General features: G+C 37.8%; 1 protein-coding gene across 4 annotated transcripts in view; it reads left to right on the top strand.

Moving 5' to 3' along the window:
- ANKIB1 (ankyrin repeat and IBR domain containing 1) overlaps window positions 1-16,952 on the top strand; it is a 117,119-nt gene extending 100,167 nt beyond the window's left edge. Inside the window, exons 12-21 of one of the 4 annotated variants that reach the window (XR_008558159.1) lie at window positions 2,558-2,692; window positions 3,770-3,856; window positions 3,945-4,011; window positions 6,699-6,844; window positions 7,566-7,744; window positions 8,539-8,590; window positions 12,296-12,410; window positions 13,345-13,478; window positions 13,784-14,782; window positions 15,128-16,952. Coding sequence is in view for 3 of the 4 variants with exons in the window: in XM_008149147.3 (XP_008147369.2) it covers window positions 2,558-2,692; window positions 3,770-3,856; window positions 3,945-4,011; window positions 6,699-6,844; window positions 7,566-7,744; window positions 8,539-8,590; window positions 12,296-12,410; window positions 13,345-13,478; window positions 13,784-14,527 (1,659 nt within the window). In the remaining variant the exon portion in view is untranslated. Of the gene's footprint in view, window positions 1-2,557; window positions 2,693-3,769; window positions 3,857-3,944; window positions 4,012-6,698; window positions 6,845-7,565; window positions 7,745-8,538; window positions 8,591-12,295; window positions 12,411-13,344; window positions 13,479-13,783 lie in introns of all 4 variants that reach the window. The other 3 variants (XM_028157242.2, XM_008149147.3, XM_028157248.2) reach the window with 3 other exon arrangements.
- The last annotated feature ends 4,960 nt before the right edge of the window (window positions 16,953-21,912 follow it).

The following is a 21,912-nucleotide window of genomic DNA, read 5'->3' as shown; positions in this document are numbered from 1 at the left end:
TAAAAAAAATGATTTCAAATTCTATATTCTTTCTCTTATCAGAGTATATAAAATTTTTTTTTTGTAGAAAGTTTTACCACTAATTTTAAAAGATCAATAAAGTTGTACTGAACAAGATACTTTTATCAAATCAGGCACAAAGTTTGAGTATGCCAGGCAAAGAAAGAACTGTCAGAGCTTTGGAACAAGCACACATGTATGAGCACATGTTTGTGAAAGGACAGATGAACACAGAGACTTTAATTCAGCTCTCTGTTCATGACATGTCATGTAGTAAAGATAGAGAAGACATCATAATTAGTAAGGTATATCTGATTGCTATATTCAAACTTCATATCCTGAAAATCTAGACTCTGCTATCTCTTCAGGTATCCATGGAGCATTCACAAAAAGTTGACCATTGATCATCAAAGAAAATCTCAGTAATACTCTAGAAAATAGAAAATAATATAAGCAATATTATCTAATCATGATGGAATTATAGAAATTAAGAATAAAGTTACAAAAGGCCTTTTCATTTAGGAACTTTAAATCTCAAACAACTCAAGAGGAAATTAAAGAGTTTCTAGCCCAGGTCGGTGTGGCTCAGTTGGTTGGGCATCGGCCTATGCACTGAAAGGTTGCCGATTTGAATACTGGTAGGGCACATGCAGGAGGCAACCCGTCAATGTGTATGTGTGTCTGTCTTGTGTGTGTGTGTGTGTGTGTGTGTGTGTGTGTCTCTCTCTCTCATTTTCTCTCCCTCCCTCCCTTCCTTCATCCCTTCCTCCTTCTTTCCCTCTTTTCCACTCTCTCTATAAACCAATGGAAAAAATACCTCAGGTGAGGATTAATTTTTTTTAAAAAGTTTTTGCTGTACCTCATCTTATTAGTAGATCCATGGAGAAAACTCATGTGTAATTCCTGTAGATGCTAAAAAGCCATTTGAGAAAAAAATCAATAACCATTCTTTTTAAGACACTCAAAGAAATAGGAATAGACAAAATCTTCCTTAGTATGATAAAAAGAAGTCCACCTCAGTCCACAATATTTGGTGAGGAAGCTAGAGGTACTTTCACTAAAATCAAGAATAAGATAAGAGTGCTCTCCATCACAAATATTAATGTTGGACTGGAGGTACAATCAGTATAAATAGACAATGGGAAGAAGTTGGAGATGTAAAAGATAGAAATAGGTGATAAAATTCTCATTTTTACAGACAGCATGATTGCATACCTAAAAACCCCACAGAATCAACTGAAAAACTACAAACAACAAAATTTTAACTATGTAACAAATTACAAAATGAATGTGCAGTATTAGCCTTCATATGTACCAACAACATCTAGATAGAATATATACTGAAAGAGAAGATCTCGTTAATCTAGAAACTTATAATATACGAAGTATACAACATATGAAGAAAAAACATTTTTTTAATATGAAGAAATTTTTAAGAACCCTCTCTGCAAGACACAAAAGATGACAAACAAATGAAAAGATAAAGTTCTTGGATAGAAAGATTCCAACAAAAATACGAACAGATTTTTGTTTCTGCATCTAGATAAACAAAAGTTCATATGGAAAAACAAAGCAAGAATAGCTGGGAAAACTCTGAAAAAGAACAATGAGGAGGAACTGGCCTTATCAAATATTAAGCGATATTATAAAAGCTCAATAATTAAAATAGCACAGTGCTGGCACATGAATCTACAGATCAGTGAAACAGAGTAGAAAGAAAGCCCAGAAAATAGACACAATAAATGGGAATTTAGCATATGGTAAAGGAGGCATCTCCAAACAGTGGATTAACCTGAACTGTTCAAAATGGTAGTGAGACAACTGGACAGCTGTGTGGAAAAAATGAAGTAGAATTCATATTGTATACCCAGATGACATATAAACAGCTCAAAGACTTACATTAAAAAAAAGAGAGAGAGAGAGACTATTAAAGTATCAAAAAAGAACATAGCCTTGGAATAAAAAGATCTTTCTGACTCAAAACCCATAAGCATAAAAAAGGGAGGAGGTGAATTTTCATTCTGGAATGCTCAGTTTTTTTGGCATTGTCTAGTAAGTATAGTAATTGGGAAACTGAAAATTTCTAAAAAAAATGAGAAACCGGTTTTATATCACCTGTTCTACTAAGAGACCTTTAAAACTTGTTCTCAGTTTCAAAACCAATTTGTCAGTAACCAGATGTTTTCAAATAGACTGGTAAAGCTTTATAGACCTAAGTAAGATTACCATGCACTTAGAAATGAAACATTTGTTGGTATATGTTTTTATTATTTGTAAAAAAAATATCCTATTGATTTTTTTCCTTATTGATATTTTTAAAAATTCTCTGAGATTATCCATAATATCATGACTTCCATTTAGCTTAAACTAACCCCACATCTTTCCAGAGTGCAGACAAGGTCTCCAGAGGAAATGTGAAAAAGAGGGTGTGTCTTTAAGATGTATTTCTATTCACACAGGCTGGATTGTTTAAGCTTTACAAATTGGTAGACCAGAAATCGAAAATAACTTGCATATTAACATGGAGAGATGTTTGCATGTATGTTTTCTTTTGAAGTGCAAGTATGACTTTTGCTGGATTTGCCTAGAAGAATGGAAAAAGCATAGTTCTTCCACGGGTGGTTATTACAGATGTACTCGCTATGAAGTCATTCAACATGTGGAGGAACAATCCAAGGAAATGACTGTGGAGGTAAAGAAAACTTTTTAAGCCAACACTCTGGCTAAGCCACTTAATACTATTGCAAGTACTTTGCATTTCTCCTTTTCCCATCTTCATCGTAATGAGGCATTAAATTGAATACACTTTAGAGTAGCCTTTAATTTAAACAAAATGGCTCTGTAAACTTAAGAGCTTTTTTTTCCCCTTTTTTTATATTGAAGATACGAAAAGTCATATGTATCCCAGCCTTCCTCTGTAATGACTTAAAAATAATTTTTGTATTAAAATATAGTTGACATACAATATTATATTAGTTTCAGGTATACAATGTAGTGATTTGCTAGTTATATGCCATATGATATGATCACCATAGTAAGTCTAGTAACCATCTGTCACCATACAGAGTTATGATATTATTGACTATACTTTGTGTGCTGTACATTACATCCCTGTGACAAAAACAATTTTAATATAATAACAATAGAGTATTATGTTACAGCATATAATAAATATCTTAGTCTGCTTGGCTGCCAAAATAAAATACCATAGACTGGGTGGCTTAAACACAGAAATGAGTTTCTCACAATTATGGAAACTAGAAAGTACAAGATCAAGATTCCTGCCAATTCATTTTCTGGTGGTGACTCTTCCTGGCTTGCAGACAGCTGTTTTTTGCTTTGTCCTCACATGGTGGAGAGAGAGAGTTCTGGTGTCTCTTCCTCTTATAAGGGCACTAGCTCTATGGGATTATAACCTAATAATCTTTATCACCTCACAGGCCCTTTCTCCAAATAGTCACATTGGGGGTTAGGGAGCACAATTCAATTCATAGCAATAAGATGTAAGCATATGGCTTGAGAGACATCTTTGCCTTACACTCTGGGATTGTGGATTCAGTGGTTTGTCACAGGGAACACAAATGCAGGACTTTGTCCTGGGAGCCTTTAAATGTATTGGTTATTATTTTCTCTCAATAAAATAATAAACAAATCTGTATAAATTAGTACCCATTACTAATAGAATCATTAAGTGATTTTTTTTAAAAAAGCAAATTTAAGAGCTAGTACTTTTACTTATTAAAGTCACTTATGGAGTTTTATTTCCTAGGCTGAGAAAAAACACAAACGGTTTCAGGAACTTGACAGATTTATGCACTATTACACGAGATTTAAAAACCATGAGCATAGCTATCAGGTATGTCCCAAATCATTTCAAATGCAGACTTACACTGTTGTGGATAAATAAAGACAATGATATAAATTATTCATTTCTGTTTCTTTAGTTAGAACAACGCCTTCTTAAAACAGCTAAAGAAAAGATGGAACAATTGAGTAGAGCTCTCAAAGAAAGTAAGTTATAAGTGGCATGTGTGATGATAAATGTAAAATAGCCTTCGATGCTTATTAAGTCAGTCGCTTCATTGGTAGGAAGTTAAGGCCCTTAAGGAAATACATTTATCTCCATTAGCTCACTCTGGTACTATTTGGAGTACTCTGAAACCCAGAGTGCTGCTTAGCATTTGAGTCCTCTGTGATTAGGTTTCCACCTGGCTTACCTCATCTCCTCATAATGCAGCCTATGCTGTTAGCAGATGAACACACATTGTGGTTTTGCTTACTCTCTGCCACTGCTGATGCTCTACAATGTTGAGAAAAGTGGATGGTCCCTAAAAGTCATCGCTGACCTGGTCAAAAAGCAAGATCTGCAGGCCACCCAGTTGTCTGTGACTGAATTCCCAACGAGTCTTGAGAAAATTTAGCCGAGTGCCTAGTGGAGTGGAAATCAAGGACAGACTGGGGAGAAATTATCTCACTGGTGGATAATAGACGCTGGACTCAAAAAGCAAAGACATGAGATAGGGCAAACTTGTAGATCCTGACAAGGAAGTTTGAAAAGAACATTTCTAAAAATGAAATTAGCCGAAACTGGTTTGGCTCAGTGGATGGAGCGTCGGTCTGCGGACTGGAAGGTCCCAGGTTCGATTCCGGTCAAGGGCATGTACATTGGTTGCGGGCATATCCCCAGTGGGGGGTGTGCAGGAGGCAGCTGGTTGATGTTTCTCTCTCATCGATGTTTCTGGCTCTCTGTCCCTCTCCCTTCCTCTCTGTAAAAATTCAATAAAATATATTTTTTAAAAAAATGAAATTAGAATGTAATATCTCACATTAGAATATAATATCTCACAATGACTGCACAGAGTATATATAGGTTCTGACAGGTTTGTTTGAGTCACATTTTTAAATCAGAGTTTATTTATAAAAGGTATTAAGCCTAAAAATGTCATCAATTATGTGTTTTTTCCAGTTTATAAAAGTAATGAGTACTGCCCTGGTCTGTGTGGCTCAGTGGGTTGGGTGTCATCCTGTGCACCAAAAGGTTACCAGTTCGATTCACAGTCAGGGCATATGCACGGGTTTCTGATTCTATCCCCAGTAGGGGGCGTGCAGGAGGCAACTGATTGGTGTTTCGCTTTCACATGGATGCTTCTCTCTCTCTCCCACTCCCTTCCTCTGTCTCCAAAAATCAATAAAAATATATATATGTTTTTTAAAGTAATGAGTACTAATACCCTTTTTATGAGGATAATTCCCTAATTAAGACTAACCATATGTGTTACTAGCAGCTTAGTCTCTTATTAATTATTAGTACTTAGACTTTTACAATGACATAACTATATCACATCAATATCAAACTCTTGAAGTATATAGTCCATGGTACAAATTGAAAAGAAAACCCTCACAGGTTCTACAGTTCAGCAGGGATTTTTGTCTGTCTCATCACTGATGTATTCCTAATGCTTAGAATAGTGCTTAACACACTAAACATTCAATAAATACTTGTGGATGTGTATTACTGTTTCTGTTCAATCTTTTGCAGGCTAAAGTAAGATATGAAAGAGAACAGCAGAGTAAGATATGAAAGAGGACTAAAAGATACAGGATTAGAAAGGATAAATAAAACTTCTCACACTTCTCACTTATAATGAGCAGGGGTGTTTGTTTTATTTTTTTTTAATTATTTTTTTTAATATATTTTATTGATTTTTTTTTACAGAGAGGAAGGGAGAGGGATAGAGAGTTAGAAACATCGATCAGCTGCCTCCTGCACACCCCCACCAGGGATGTGCCCGCAACCAAGGTATATGCCCTTGACCGGAATCGAACCTGGGACCTTTCAGTCCGCAGGCTGACGCTCTATCCACTGAGCCAAACCGGTTTTGACGGGGGGTGTTTGTTTTATTATTTTTTTACATCTTAGTTCAGATCCCTATGCTAGGGAGGTGTTTTTGGATGGTCTGTATTTCAGTGTGTGTACATACCCATGCAATTTCTTTCTGCAGACGAACAGAATAATCTTATATTCAAAAGTACTTATGAAATAAATTCTGCTTAATTTCAATTTATTTGTAGTTCAGGAAAAAGCTAGCGTGGTATAATATTTTGGGTGGGAACAGTCTCCCAAAATATTATACCTCGCTAGCTTTTTCGTTTTCCCTCCTCCCACTCTCTCTCCCTTTCTCTCTCTCCCTGGAGTTTTCTGTTTACTAGCATTAGTTATTCAGTTGTTCTCGTGTTGTGTCTTTTCCTCCTTATATAATTGTTTCTATAGAGGCATAACTATAACTTGGCTTTTATTTTTTCTTAGCAAAACATTTGTTCTAACTCTTAGTCAGCAAAGTTCCACCAGGGATAACCTAAAAAACTTAGTAAAGCATGGGACCTCTGAGTTGGCCTAAAGCTAGATTGGCTGCCAACAGGGTGAGAACAGAATCCAGGATCAGTGTGTGTGTGTTCTTTCATGACCGCCACGTGCTCCTGGCTTGTGTGAGTGTTCCATTTATAAATGCATACAAGTCACAAGGATCCTATGTAGGATTTTAGTCTGCTTCCAATAAATACTATTATGCAGGTACTTAGAGCTGTTTCTTCTTAGGGGTTCTTTTTTTTTTTTTTTTTGAAAATTTAGTTGTATAATTAATTTTACATTAGCATACTTACAAAAGACTTTTTTTTACCCTGCCTGGTTTACTTCATAGCTGAAGGAGGCTGTCCAGATACCACTTTCATTGAAGATGCAGTTCATGTGCTCTTAAAAACTCGGCGTATCCTCAAGTGTTCTTATCCCTATGGATTCTTCTTAGAACCTAAAAGCACAAAGAAAGAAATTTTTGAACTCATGCAAGTAAGATATCCTTGTTAAATTAAAATGTAGTTATTACGAAAGGCAAATTTTCTCCTCTTTTGACCACTTAACTAAGTGTTTTTGGTGTTACTAGTCAACAATTTTGTTTTCATTTAGAATGGTTTTTAAATAGTAATAAATTGAAATTTTCTTTATGTTTAAATTTGTCACTCTGCAGTTCTGAGCTATGCAAACATTTCTTTCTACATTTATTTCTTTGTTTTAAATTAGTTGAGGTTGAAATCTGGCCTAATCTTAATTACATAAAAGTTAGTGTACTTTAAAAAACAAAACACCTAAGTCAGCTGATATCTCAGTGACTGACCAACTTCATTGTACATTCCTCTTCTAGACCTAACCCCACATCACAGGGGTCTTGCCTTCAGCTTTTACATATAGTCTGCACCACATATCATGCATCTGCATGTACAGTAACTTGACTTAAAATTTATTAGTTTTTTCCACATAGACGCATTATAAATTCCTTGTACACAGCTGGTATACTCACTCCTTCATGATCTGTACCAACTACCTTGGCCTATCAAATGAATGCTGATTCCTATAATATGCAAAATAGAAACATGTGAAATGCAGTTACTTCAAAGATTGGATTAATTTCTGACTTCAAAAGACTTAGAGTTAACTGAGAAACCAGATAGACTTTGGATTTGCTATTGACTAATCCACTCAGCCTATAATTTTTTTTCTCTTCTTACCATAGACAGATCTAGAAATGGTCACTGAAGACCTTGCCCAAAAAGTCAATAGGCCTTATCTTCGCACACCCCGCCACAAGATCATCAAGGCGGCATGCCTTGTACAGCAGAAGAGGCAGGAATTCCTGGCTTCCGTGGCTCGGGGAGTTGCTCCTGCAGACTCACCTGAAGCTCCCAGACGCAGGTAAAAGGGATGCACACTGTGGAATCATCCTAGCTCCAGCCACAAACGCAAGCAGGTTGATTCTTTTTTATCCTACTAGAGTTTCTATACCTAAAATATGGATAAAGTATGGTAGCTTCTTTTTGGTGATTTTTCCCCAAGTACTATTTCTATTTTCCTCATTTTTTGTTTGTCATTGTGTAGTTTCTCACCAAGTTAGGCTTGGTGAATTTCACACTTCAGTGAACTCATAATTCAAAGAGTATTCTAATGCGTCATTTCAGACATATAATGTGTATAGTGATATGATAGCCATAAACATGTTGTAGAATTTGGAAGCCTTGCCAATTTGTCACAGACCTATTTGTATTTTGTGCTGAGGTTGTGAAAAAATTAGAAATCTGATATTAATAAAATTATTTAAGTGATACATATTTATCCTTAAAAGAATAGTTGAATTTTACAAACTTATACTACTAATGCCATTATAAGTTGAAGTATTTTTTATTCATAATAATTGCAAGCATTAGAAATTCCTTTGACCCTGTTTTTACATAAACATTTATAACCTAAAAACAGAAAGCAGTCATAAAATACTCTGTTATTTTTCCACCATTTTACACAAACATGAAGTAACTTAGAATTTAAAAGAAATAATAAAAGTGTCATTTTAATTATATTCTGTGGTTGATCTGCTTTGGTTAAGCAAGTTCCAAGCAGAGGAATTAAAATTAATGTTCAAAAGGTAAGGGTCTGATTGTTTGTACTTTGCAGTACTGGTAATAAATCAAATGGTATGTCTAATTTCTTTGTAGCTTTGCTGGTGGAACATGGGATTGGGAATATTTAGGATTTGCATCACCTGAGGTAATTGTTTTTTGGGGGTTTGGCTTGTTTTGTTATATTTGTCCTTAGTGCAACCCTGCTTGTATTTGCACCCTTTTCTATTCTAAATCCTGAAATTGTCAGCAGTGTTTTTCTTATATAATAAAAATGCCTCAGCAGAGCCTACATTTTAGTTATTTATGGTATTGGGTTATTATCACATTATTAAATGCATCTCCCTTTTATCATTTTTTATTAGTGAATAGTCAGAACTAAGGCCAATTTATAACATGGATTTTTGGAAAATATCTTCAATTGATTAATAGAAATACAAATTTTATTTATTAGAAATGCATTTCTAGCTGTAATATTGTTTCAGTCTGAATCTAGTTTTTTAAAATTATTGAGATAACCCAAGAGAACTGGTTTATAATCAGTTGCTAAGGTGGAAACTTAACATTAGTGATGTTTATGCAGTAAGAAATGCTTTGCTTAATTGCTTTCTGCTTCTCTTTAAGATTTTCACACTCTTCTTGTTTTTTCTTTGTTGTCATATACCATTTTAAAATATAGAAGGTCTGGTAAAATATTAACACTACAAATAGTAATTGCCGCAAATAAAAATAAGGCAGAGTGAAAATCTTAATCATATTGCTATTTTCTGAGATTTAAATTGCCACCGTCACTGTTGAGTCTGATTTTTTTATATGGTTTTAACAATTCTCTACACTTTGTCTTCTTCCTTGCTCTTTTATACCATCCAGTGCTTGGAAGGGGGGTAGGACAAGCAATGAATCTTTTATCCTTTGTAGCCCGTTTGTTAACTGCAACTGAAAGACAGTGAAATTGGTTATTATCCAGAAGTGACTGTGGCTTATTTAAATCAGATGCTTTCTCTTTTCAGCTGCTGAGGATACTTGCAATCACCTTGGGGCTTTTGTATTGGTAGATATATCCAAGAAAATATTGACTTGAGAAAACAATTTATGCTTAGAGCTCTGATATGAGGGTTTTAGATCTACTTAAATTCCCTCCCTCCCCAATGATAATATCTTAATTAAATGTCTGTTGTAAAGCAAATTATGAACGTTTTCTATACCTGATTTGTGCTCATTATTTCTTTGTTTTAATTACAGCTTTAGAGATATTGAGGGAAATGTCCAAGTATAAGGATAAATAAACAAGCTTCAATTATTAAAAAAAAAAAAAGTACTAAAGCTTTTAGAATTTCAAGATAAAAACACAATTTAGCAAAAATAAAACTTTACCAGTGTAGTCACCATCATGCATGCATCATCTTGCAGCCTCTGGCTCACAGTAACATTAGGAATCCTGAAATACTTGTCCTTGACTATTTTGGACCTGCTAATATGACTGACACAGATTCATTTTGCAAAAAATAGGAAGGCTTGCCACCTCACATGTGAATATTTATAAGTTAAATTATTGAGCTTTTGTTCTCCAGAGATTGAGAATTGTGAAAGTATCAATAACAATTCCTTCTTAAATTTATTTTTTATGAATCAATAAAATTTACAAAAATTATTTAACTCACTTTTACTGTTCTCTTATTTACAGTTTTTGGCACATTGAAAGACCAAGCTTTTATGTATACCTTATTGCAAGTCTAAAGAATGACCACACAGTGTGAAACTTTAAAACTTTGAATGTATGTAACTATTAAGTAACTGACAAAATTTTATCTTTAAAAGGAGGCTTTTTGCCTTTATATAGACTCTGAAAAAAATATTGCCAAACTCCAGTAGACTTTTAGGTTGAAGTCGTATTTTTCCAGTAAAGTTAATTCCATCTTATTGTTTTAAATTAAACTGAATGAGTCAATGGCAAGAGTAAGTAAGTGTTTTGTGCTGCCTTAAAGGCAGTGGAGCTCAGGAAAGGCCAAGTCCTGAAGTCTGAGGGACACCCAAATGCAAGGTCTAGCTCTGTAACTTACTAGACCTTGGGCTGTGTTCTTCTTTAATTTGTTATCTTCAGAAATTAGTTATCTTCCAGATGTGGATGGTGATACCATGGAAGTTCTGGCAAAATTAGAGCATCTCTTTAAGTCGCTGACAAAATTGGTACTCAGTAAATGCTAGGGATTATTATTTAAAACAAACAAACAAAAAATCCCCTAGCAGTTTTTTTTCCTGTAAATCTTAGAGTCTCTTAATCTTTGTAGCATTAACACTCTCAAGCCACTTGGAGTATCCCAACTAAAGCCTTTTCATATGCTTACTTGAAGACCTTAGGGATCCTTGGAAATTTTCAGATAAGTTTAATTTTATGACAACAATTTTTTTAAGCCTATTGCATCCTGAGAGAATGCCATGTGAGTTTTCTATCAGAAAAATTATATAACAAATTTCTTCTTTAGTTTTTAAACTGTTTCATTTTCTTTAATTGGAAATATGTATATTCTATGGTCATTAATAGATTATTTAATTCAGAATAATTTTGTGCCATTATCAAGTATACAAAGTAAACAAATTCTCCTTAAGTATAAGTCTTGAACTGAGATAAGAGTTTCATGTCATCTTTGTCTAAGAAATGTGATGGGCCTCAGTGGCCCAGTAAACCATATTAACACATAACAGGCATCCAGTTTGGGATCGTAGGCCTCCAGGCAAAGAGGACATGATATCCCAGCTCAGCAGGAAATTTTAGAGAACCTTAATAAACCCTCCAGGCACTTGTATCTTTTATGTTTTTGTTTCTAACCTGGCAAGATTGCTGCCATCTCTTATCTATAATAATAAAAGCATAATATGCTAATTAGACCGGACGACCTTCTGGACGAAGCCAAAGTTGCAAGGGAAGCCTGGGTCCCAGGTGCTGGAGGGAAGCCCGGGTCCAGGATGCCAGCAGGAAGCTGGTGCCGGCAGCTGGGGGAAGGAAGGCCTACTCTTGCACGAATTTTGTGCATCGGGCCTCTAGTTAGATTATACCGATGAAGGACTTCAAATAAATTTAACCAGAGTGGTAGGATATGAAAGTTTCATTTGTAATATAAAACCTGTTCAGTACTTGCACAATATAAGAGTCCTCAAGGGTAACCTGGATAACCATAAACCTGAGTATCTTTTATCACTGAAAAAAATCTATAATTATCCTCAAAATTAGCCTTCTTATGTTGGTATCATACAACTGACCTCTCTTCTCATCTCTTGTGTCCCTAAAATCTGGAAAATAAACTCGGGGACATCTGCCTGGATTGTGTTCTTCCCATACATTAAATAGAAAACACTGCCCCTGCCTGTGTGGGAGATAACCCCACATGTTAGCTGATGCAGATAGGAAACCAAGCACCATCTCATTTTCAAGCTAACCTCACATTTCTCCCTTAACCTGGTCATTTGTCTTGTGATCAGTTACTTTTTTAGAACCAAACCTCCAGGGACAGCCTAACTTACATTAGTAAAATCATTATACGTAGATTAGCTATAATATTAAATAATAAGACACAGGCATATGAAATAAGGCTCAGTTGCAATCTGGCATTGGAGTTTGCAAGTACTCCCAATTTACCCAGGCAATTGTAATGACTACTTAAAATTTTTATTTTTCCTTTTCTGTTTCCTTGGCATGACAAAACCTGAAGTTTCTTTTTCTAAAGCCACGTGATTTTATAACATGTATATAAAATCACACATTTTTTCCCCTGGGGGAAAAAAGTGTGCTGTTTGTTTAATTTGCATTAGAAAAGCTGCATGCTCTCCTGTATTTTATAACCTTTGGTTTATGCAGGAATATGCTGAATTTCAGTATCGGAGGAGGCACAGACAGCAGCGCCGGCGAGGAGACGTGCACAGTCTGCTCAGTAACCCTCCAGACCCTGATGAGCCCAATGAAAGCACTTTAGGTAAGTTCTTGGGTTGGGTATGTTTTAATCTCTTAGCTCTCTTGAGTTTATTCTTAAAACTGAGTAGGTGATTGTAAAAGAATTTGTAATTTAGATACACAGTCTATAGGTAGCTGCTTCTAAGGTCACAGGGTACAGGAAACCAGGGGGGTTAAAGAATGCAGGCTGCCGAGTCAGACAGACCTGGGTTCAAGACCGCATCTTCACTGCCTATCAGGGAGACAATTCAGTTGAGTCACTGAATCCCTCTCCAAGCAGCAATCTCCTCATTCTAAAGAAGCAATACTGAGAGTGCCACTAGGGGGCAATTGTGAGCTTTTAATGAGATAATGCCTGTAAAATCCTTGGGCATGAACAGTACTAGTGAGCATTCATGAATTGTAGCTGTTGGTTGTGTTCATGGAATGTTTTTCTCTTAGCCTCACTTCTCTTATAAGCATTCTTTAAAAGAAAATTTCTGGTATTAGGAATAAATTATCTTAATTATCAACTTTTAAATGTTAAATTATAATTGAAAGTCTTTATAATATCAGCAGAGCATCTTTAGTAAATCAGCATCAACAGGCCTGAGGATTTGTTCTTCAGGCATTGTGGTTCCCAAATTCTTTTCATTTAAAAAAATAACTGAAAACTAAAACCCCTTTATTTATTGTTGCTTAAGAAAACAAAGAGGAGTAGCATTGGCCTTTCTGAATAGAACCATATGTAGTGCAAACACAAATGCAAATAATAATCATGGATTTGAAGCAAATGGCATGAGATAGATATTGTTGCTTCTGGTGAGACAGATATGCATGAGAAGTCTCTGGGAGATTAAGTGAATGTGTGAACACAGGTTTTCACCTGCACTGAAAGAGGAATTGCCAGTTGAACTAAGAAGATGTATGCAATCTGTATGGCTGAACTGTCTCTGGTACCACTTGCTCTGAAACAGATCTCCCAGAAGGCGGCAGTGGCCGCAGGCCGGGCACCTCCGTGGTCAGCTCTGCGTCCATGAGTGTGCTACACAGCTCTTCCTTGCGTGACTACACCCCTGCCAGTCGCTCTGAGAACCAAGACTCTCTTCAGGTAGCTTCCTGGGCAGGCCCTGGCCCCTGCTCCTGCTCTTGCTCTGTTTGGCCTGGTTTCCTGATTTCACTTTTATTGCTTTCCTTTTTCTTCTTTCTATTCAAAATTACAGGAAAAGAGATTTAGCTTAATTTTCCCCTATAACATGGAAACTAAAATAAGATTTGAGTAGATAAAATAATTCTTCTATATAAATAGAAGTAATATTTATTATCTGTTAGGTAAAAACAACAATGGTAAACCTCATTGGGTTAAATCATTTTTTCTTTTAAATTTTAAGTGATTTTACTTTCTGTTGCCCTCAGGCTCTGAGTTCCTTGGATGAAGATGATCCTAATATACTTCTCGCAATACAGTTATCATTGCAAGAATCGGGTCTGGCCATCGATGAAGGAAACAGAGACTTCCTCAGTGGCGACGCTTCCTTAGGGGCAATAGGCACTTCTCTGCCTTCCAGGCTGGACTCCGGCCCCAGGAACACAGATAGCCCTGCAGCTGCATTGAGCAGCTCCGAGCTGTTGGAACTTGGCGACAGCCTCTTGAGATTAGGAGCTGAAAGTGACTCATTTTCAACTGACACCCTGAGTTCACACCCTCTCAGTGAGGCAAGAAATGAATTCTATCCCTCATCCAGTGACCCTGACTCAGCTGGCCAGGACGCCAACATCAATGACAATCTTCTGGGCAATATCATGGCTTGGTTTCACGACATGAACCCTCAGAGTATTGTCCTGATTCCTCCAGCAACTACAGAAACCAGTGCAGATTCCCAGCCCCCCTGTGTCGGAGATGGGTCAGAAGGCGTGAGGGATGTGCAACTGGTGCCGCCAGAAGAAGACTCAGTGTTTGAAGATGCTGTGGTCAGTGAAGGTAGAGGAACCCAAAGAGAAGAAGAAGACTCCTTGCAAGAGAATATTCTGGCTGGGGAAGCAGCACCTCAAGCTGGTGAAAGTGGTACTGAGGCAACCAGCAAGGGAGCTGGGTCAGATGTCTCAAGTCAAACACCTCAAACCTCAAGTGACTGGCTGGAACAAGGACACTTAGTGTGAGCTGCACACCTCTGGCTCCAAGCGCATCGCGGTACAGGTGGCATGCTGGTGGAGTGTGCTTCATGGAAACTGGATCCACTTAATCCCAACTCAACTCTAAACCACTGACATTAGGGTTGAATACGAGGAGTTCCCTTGAATGGTGGCTTCGTTTTGGAGTTTAACCTCACAGGAAACTTCTTTGGTATTTAATTGGATAGCTTTCCCCTTTTTGCTGACAAAAAGAAGAGCAGGAGAGAAAGAAAAACAAATGGAGTAAGTAGGTTAGATTCCACTCTCTAAGAAAATGCAGTCCTCTGTTTAGCCTAAGGTCTGCAATACTTAAATGGAACATTTAAATTAAAGGCTTACTCCCTCGTCCTTGGGTGGTTTTTCTCTTTAAAAAGAAAAAAGAAGGTTTTCTTCATTTTAGAAGTTCTTTTGGACAGATCTGGTAACACTGAGTTCCTCGATCTCTTTGTGCTCTTCCATAACTTCCTTCCTGCCTCTTTGAGCAGTGTGAATCGAAGTGTCCAAAGCTTCTCCTTAGTGCTGCATCTCCCACAATGTAATTAGTTTTCATTTTCACATGAGTCAAAAATTTCTTTTCATGTCTTACAGTCCACTTGTGCCAAACTCTGACTCGTGCGCTGAGAAGGCGTTCAGGTGTGGCGTCCCAGAGGGCTCCAGGGCAGTGTCAGCATTCTCGGGAGTAAAAGGTGCCACTTGGTAGCCATGAAATACCAGGCTTTAATGGGCTTTTGTTGCCATGGAGACTGCATTTAAATAAATGTAGCCTGTAGCTTAAGTTAACTAAACCTAATGCTGCTGTTAAAAACAGTTTATTTTAATATTAAAATACAGTTGATTAGCAACAGCGGTGCTGTATTTTAAGAGACACTTTATTGAAAGTGCAATCATAGTTCTTTGTTTTCACAATTTTACAGTGCATTCTAATTACTAATGGGTGCAATTACTTTTAATGGTAAGTGTTTTATAAAATAGAAAAAAGTGGAGTTTTTATGAGTTATAGTAAATCCGACAATTATTAAAAAATCCAATAATACATCCTGCGCAACATGTTACCGTGCCTTTGCCTAACCTCAATGGATAGTTGCCAGTTAAATAAGTGAGTCATTCAAATTTCAGTGTCTCTTCTAAAGTAACTATGCTATGAATTGCAGAGACCTCCATAAACCACCCATGGCCTTGCCTTTCCAGTCAATATAACAACTAAATAAATGTTCAGTCCGTTTGTTTGCCTCAGTAGCAAATGCTGATGTGTTTGTTCTGTTGCACAATACTCATTTGCTGTGTGACTACTGTTTAGTGTTGAAAAAATCAATTTCCTGGTTATCAGTGTCTTACTGTGAAGAAAATACTGATCTTAGTTGTAATTAAGATTCAATGGTACAGTGTGTAATTAAAACTAGAGTAAACTGTTGGAATGGCTCTTTTACTTACATATTACCCAAACTAGCATAACATAAGCATAGTAGATAGCCAACACTCCATTTAATGTTTTGCCAGATTTTTACCAGAAGTCTACAGATACCAAAATTTCAGTACTGAGTTTGTACAGGCAAGTCCTGAACTGGGTGAAAGGTTGTATTAGTATTGATATCCACATGAGTTGTAATTATGTTTTTTTATTACATTTTATTTTCCAAACCCTATTTTTGAAATATTCTTATATTTGGAATTCATGTGACCTAGGACATTATATTATTTAATATTCCTCAGGTTCTCCTGGGATTAAAAAGAAACTATGTAGGAATTGTTCCTATGCTTTGGATGTCACAAGTCCACATTAGTTTTTATTTCCCCAATTATCAGAAACATTGATATCAACCCTTATTAATTTGTTGGGGTAAATATTAACTTTTTTCTACAGTGTATTACTGTCTATTAAACTGAAATAGTCCATTAAAGGATTTTTTTACAAATTTATTTTGGATTAAAAATATCAACACCGATCAGTTTTTAGACCAAGTTGTAATATTTTCAAAAGTAAGAGTTTGTATCGTATGGAGGTGTCTTGCAAAGTGTGGAAGTGCTGCGTGGAGGCTGTGGAGTGCATGTTAGTTCCTGGTGAGGCCGGAGCCGGGCACCTGGTGTAGTAAGTAGCCCTTGTTCCTGTGCTGTTCCCTCCTGAGCATGAGGAAAGATCATTGTCCAATTTGTACTTCCTTGGTACACATTTTAAAAACAACACAGTCATTGACTTTACAGTTCAGAAATAAAGTTTGGCAAAGCCTATTTTGTAAACACGTTAATTTTATAATGTAAAAAAATTAACCTTGACTTGTTATTTGCACTTTCATAGTCTATACTTGATACATTCCCCCTTTATATACAATAGGATTCTACAACCGTGTAGATGTTTGGCCAAATGAATGCTGTTAATAATATGTAAAATTCTTTGATTAAACATTTATTACTTAAACTACTTCACTTTGGTCTCATTACATTATAGACTCTGTTTTAACCAAGTCAGGAAGCTGATCTTCTTCCAGGTAAATTCCTTCTAATATGATGGGACTAGTTTGATACTTACATGTAATCAATCAGTGCCTAATATTTTTTACAGTGAGCATTTTATATCTCAGAAGAGTACATTTCTTTCTAGGAAGATGTAAGTGGACTTTTCTAGACTATGACATGACTGTCCCTATTTTAGGAACTGCGGTAGTCATACTTCTTAAAGAAAGATGACCAGAAAAGCTTGCTTTTGCTCTCTGTTCCACTTAGGACTGACAGATGGATGACAAACTGAGTGGTGGCCAAACTTGAGGGAATTATTCTTCCTCAGTCTTTAAAACTGTAATTTGAAAACATTTGTGAGCAAGCTCTATGTTACCTTTTAACCAGCTATTTGCACAAGGGACAGTTTACAGACTGGCTGAGAGGGAGATTTATGAAAGAGCAAACAAAGCACAATATAGAAAAGGATAACTACTGGACAAAACAGTCCAGTCCTGGTGCACCGACACATCTTGTCGGGTGTGCCTAACAAAATCGCCAGGGCCATTTATGCAGCTAGAGACCTTAAGCGACAGGCTTGCTTTCAGGGCATCGCTGTCCTGACCCCGGGCTCAGCTGCAGCACACCCACTGCATGCTTAAATAATGTAGCCTGTAGCTACATTCGCCCGGGCCTGCGATGTTGCTCCTGTGGAACGGGTCAAGGAAGCTGACACAAATGTGCTGATGTTCATTCTGCATGCTGTGCTGTGAGTGCTTTACCTCTGACCCCGGATCTCCTTGTCCTGTCAGCAGCCATGGAACTGTGACAGGCTGACTTACTGGTTTGTGAGCAGGGTAAAAGGAAGTCCCAGACCCCATTGACAATAAGGATGGGATGCTGACAGACACGATTTTCTTCAAGAGGAACTGGGCCTTGTTTGGGAATATAAGACTCCCTGAAATCTGTGTGGTAGTGAACGCTCTCACCCAAGTGAGAGATTAGGGGTGGGGCAGATGAAGGGTTCCTGCTGTCCTTTCTGTTACTGAACAGGAGTTGAACTGATGTTGACAGGCTGAGGGATAAGATGTAGGATTGAAACAAGCTGTCAGTGGTGCTTTGGTTGCTGCTCACTCCTGCAGGCGAGCAGATGAAGGAATGTGTTCATGACAAGGAGTCAGCAGTTCCTGGAGGCTACCTGAAAGGTAATGTGGCTGCACCTGCTGAATTAGGGAGTCACCAAATGTAAAATAAATGGTATCAGCAATAGGAAGCTTGCTGCTTGGGAGTTTTGAGTGGACCAAAAACATTAGAAGTTCATTTGGTTGGGCTGCAACACTATCCAAATGCAAAAGGGAATGCAAAGCCTTGCCTAACCGTGCAAGTCAGGCCCCCTTCCAGCAGTGAAGATAGTGCTCAGTATAGGAGCGACACCAGATGACAAAAACTGCGGGTGTTCAGGAGCCGCGAGAAGGCTGTGGGCCCTGGCTCTGGATGCTGACAGCCTCACTCCTGCCGTGGGAGAGGTAGCTGTGCCAGTTTTCAGACACTAACCCCAGAGCAAAGGGCTGAAGGAGAAAGAGGGCTCACAATTATGTTTTCTCCCCATGGGCTACCCTCCCCCATCCCCGGGCTCCTCACCCCCTTGGTTGGAGATATGGTGATCTGCCACCCATTTATCACCCGGCTGTAGCTCCTTACTTGCACGCATTTTAGACTCCGCTGGGAAAAAGCATCTGGACACTTTTGAGTAGTGGGGAAGGGAGCTTCCCTAGTGGGCCTGGCCGTTTGGGTGATTCAGTGTAATGTTCCGCATCCAAATGTCTAATGTAATTGTTGTATCGCGTGCCCAAGAGTATCGTGGCACACGATAATTGTCAGGGATCCTCTCATTCAGGGACTGTCTTATGTGGAGAGGTGATGGTGGGGCATCAGTCACTCCGTAGCCTGCCTCCTTGTCCCATCTCTGGTGGTCCCACAGAAACAAAATAGAATCCCAGGAGGAGAAAGGAGAAAGTTCTTTCCAACTTCCAGTATCATTTATTTTTCAAGGAGTCATCAAAGCTATGGGAGGTCAAAGGCACATGCCCAGGTTGCGGGTTCTATCCCCAGTAGGGGGGCGGGGAGGGTGCGTGCAGGAGGCAGCCAATCAATGATTCTCTCGTATCATTGATGTTTCTCTCTCTCTCTCCCCTCTCCCTTCCTCTCTGAAATCAATAAAAATATATTTAAAAGAAAACAAGCTTTGGGAGGTTAGTGCAACACTTCACAGGTTAGGACAGATAAGCAAAGAATAACTTTATGTGTAAACTAGTGTATAAAGGCCAAATTCCATAATATTAAAGCCCACGTGTTGCATATAAAATTTTGTGTAGTTACATCAATATTGAGTAAATTTGTTGATATGTCACATTTTCATTTTCCAGTTATTGGAAATCACACCTTTTGGCCACCTGAGTACTCAGGCCATCTCCCAGCACAACATCGCCATCTGCCTGCCACAGCCACCAAGTACATCCCTTTTGGAGAAAGACAGCTATTAACCTGCTCCTAGGCCAGTGATGGGCAACCTTTTGAGCTTGGTGTGTCAAACTTCACCAAAAAACTGAGCATAACTCGGGTAGTGTGTCACTTTGAGGAAAAAACTAACTCCAAGACTCTAGTCGCAAATGTTTCATCCTCAGGAGCAGCAAATGTTTCATCCTCGTGTCATCAGAAATGGCATGCGTGTCAGTGCTGACACGCGGTCATAGGTTCGCCATCACTGTCCTAGGCTCTTGTTGAAACTGAATGCCTGACCCATGAAGCCTTCTGTGTCACTTGGTATGACATCTCCACTTTAGGGTGAATGAACTGCAATTGGAAAAGTAACATGGACCCAGCAGGCCTTGCAAAGAAATGGTATATTTGGGAGTGCAGGTAGCCTGACCATAACAGTATTTTAATTTTACATGAAAAACTAGTAGCTACCCCTTTGGGGGATACTTTGTGCCCAACTCCACTGCCTGAAATAAAGCCACTGGTTTTGTGGGTGTCTCAGTTCACAGATACCTGGGCTTGGTTCAACCACTTGGCAGTAACTTTTACCAAATCCCAGCAACTCTTGTGGTTATACTAGAAAGGAAAAGTCTAAAATTTATACGGAAAGGCAAAGGAACTAAAGTGGCTAAAACTATTTTAAAGAATAAAGAAATGGGAGGAGTCATTCTACCCAACTTCAAGACTACAGTAATCAAGACTGTATGCTACTGGTGGGGGAAGACACATAGATGGATAGAACAGAACAGAGACCCAAAAACAGCCCCACACAAATGTCAACTGGTTCTGACAAAGGTGCAAAAGCAATGCAATGGCAGAAGTGTAGCCCTTTCAACAAATGGTGCTGGAACAGGGCTATAAGATGCAAATGTATGAACCGCTCCCTAAGCCTCACACTTATATAAAACTTAAAATGGATAATAGATTTGAATGTAAAATATAACATTTTTAGAAAAAAGAAAGGAAAATCGGCCCTAACTGGTTTGGCTCAGTGGATAGAGCGTTAGCCTGCGGACTGAAGGGTTCCCAGGTTTGATTCCGGTCAAGGGCATGTACCTTGGTTGCAGGCACATCCCCAGTAGGAGGTGTGTGGGAGGCAGATGAATGATGTTTCTCTCTCATTGATGTTTCTCTCTATCCCACTCCCTTCCTCTCTGTAGAAAATCAATAAAATAGCCGAAACCGGTTTGGCTCAGTGGATAGAGCGTCGGCCTGCGGACCAAAAGGTCCCAGGTTCGATTCCAGTCAAGGGCATGTACCTTGCTTGCGGGCACATCCCCAGTAGGGGGTGTGCAAGAGGCAGCTGATCGATGTTTCTAACTCTCTATCCCTCTCTCTTCCTCTCTGTAAAAAATCAATTTAAAAAAAAAAGAAAAGAAAAAAGAAAAAAAAAGAAAATCAATAAAATATATATTTTTTTTAAAAAAGAAAGGAAAATTGTTATGATCTAGGTTAGCAGATAATTCTTAACAAATTCTTGCCAAAATTATCCATAAAATAAAACATTGATAAATTGGACTTCATCAAAATTTAAAACTTTGCAAAAGATCTTATGAAGAAGATAAAAAAAAAAAAGCTACAGACTGGGAGAAACTATTTGCCAGCTACATATCTAGAATATGTAAAGAACTCTCAAAACTCAACAATATAAAGAAAACAATATAAAATGGACAAAAAGCATGAGACATTTCACAGATGATCGTGGCTAAGAAAGAACCACATAAAAAGATGTTCAACATCACTATCCATCGGGAAATACAAGTTTAAATCACAAGACACATCACTCCCCTACCAGAATGGCTGAAATAAATAGTATCAATACCAAATGCAGAGAAACTGGATCACTCATATATTCCTGGTAGGAATATAAAATGGCCCAACCACCCTGGAAAATAGTTGGGTAGTTTCTTTAAAAACTAAGCAGGTACTTACCATGACCCAGCATTTGCACTGCTAGACATTTATCACAAAGAAGTGAAAACTTACGTAAAAACCTGTATACATTGTTTATAGCAGCTGTACTTGCAATAGCCAAAAACTGGACTCTACCAAAATGTCCTGTAGTAGGTGAATGGCTACCCATGATATAGCCGTGCAAAAGAATCCTACTCAGCAATGAATGGGAACAAACTACTGACACAAGTTGCAACAACTTGGATGGATCTCAAAGGCATTATGCTGAGTGGAAAATCTGAATATGTCACAGACGTAATTCCATTTATATAACATTTTTGAAATGACAAAATAATAGAGATGGAAATAATTTAGTGGTCACAGGGGTTAGGAATGCTGGAGGGGGCAGAGAGGTTATGTATGTGACCATAAAGGGACATCTGTGGTGATGGACTAGTCAGTATCTTGGTTAGCATGCATCTACACGTGTGAGAAAATAACAACTATACATG

The sequence above is a fragment of the Eptesicus fuscus genome, chromosome 14 (genome assembly GCF_027574615.1).
Source record: "Eptesicus fuscus isolate TK198812 chromosome 14, DD_ASM_mEF_20220401, whole genome shotgun sequence".
NCBI classification, from domain to species: Eukaryota; Metazoa; Chordata; class Mammalia; order Chiroptera; family Vespertilionidae; genus Eptesicus; species Eptesicus fuscus.
This window is presented reverse-complemented; position numbering and strand designations above follow the sequence as displayed.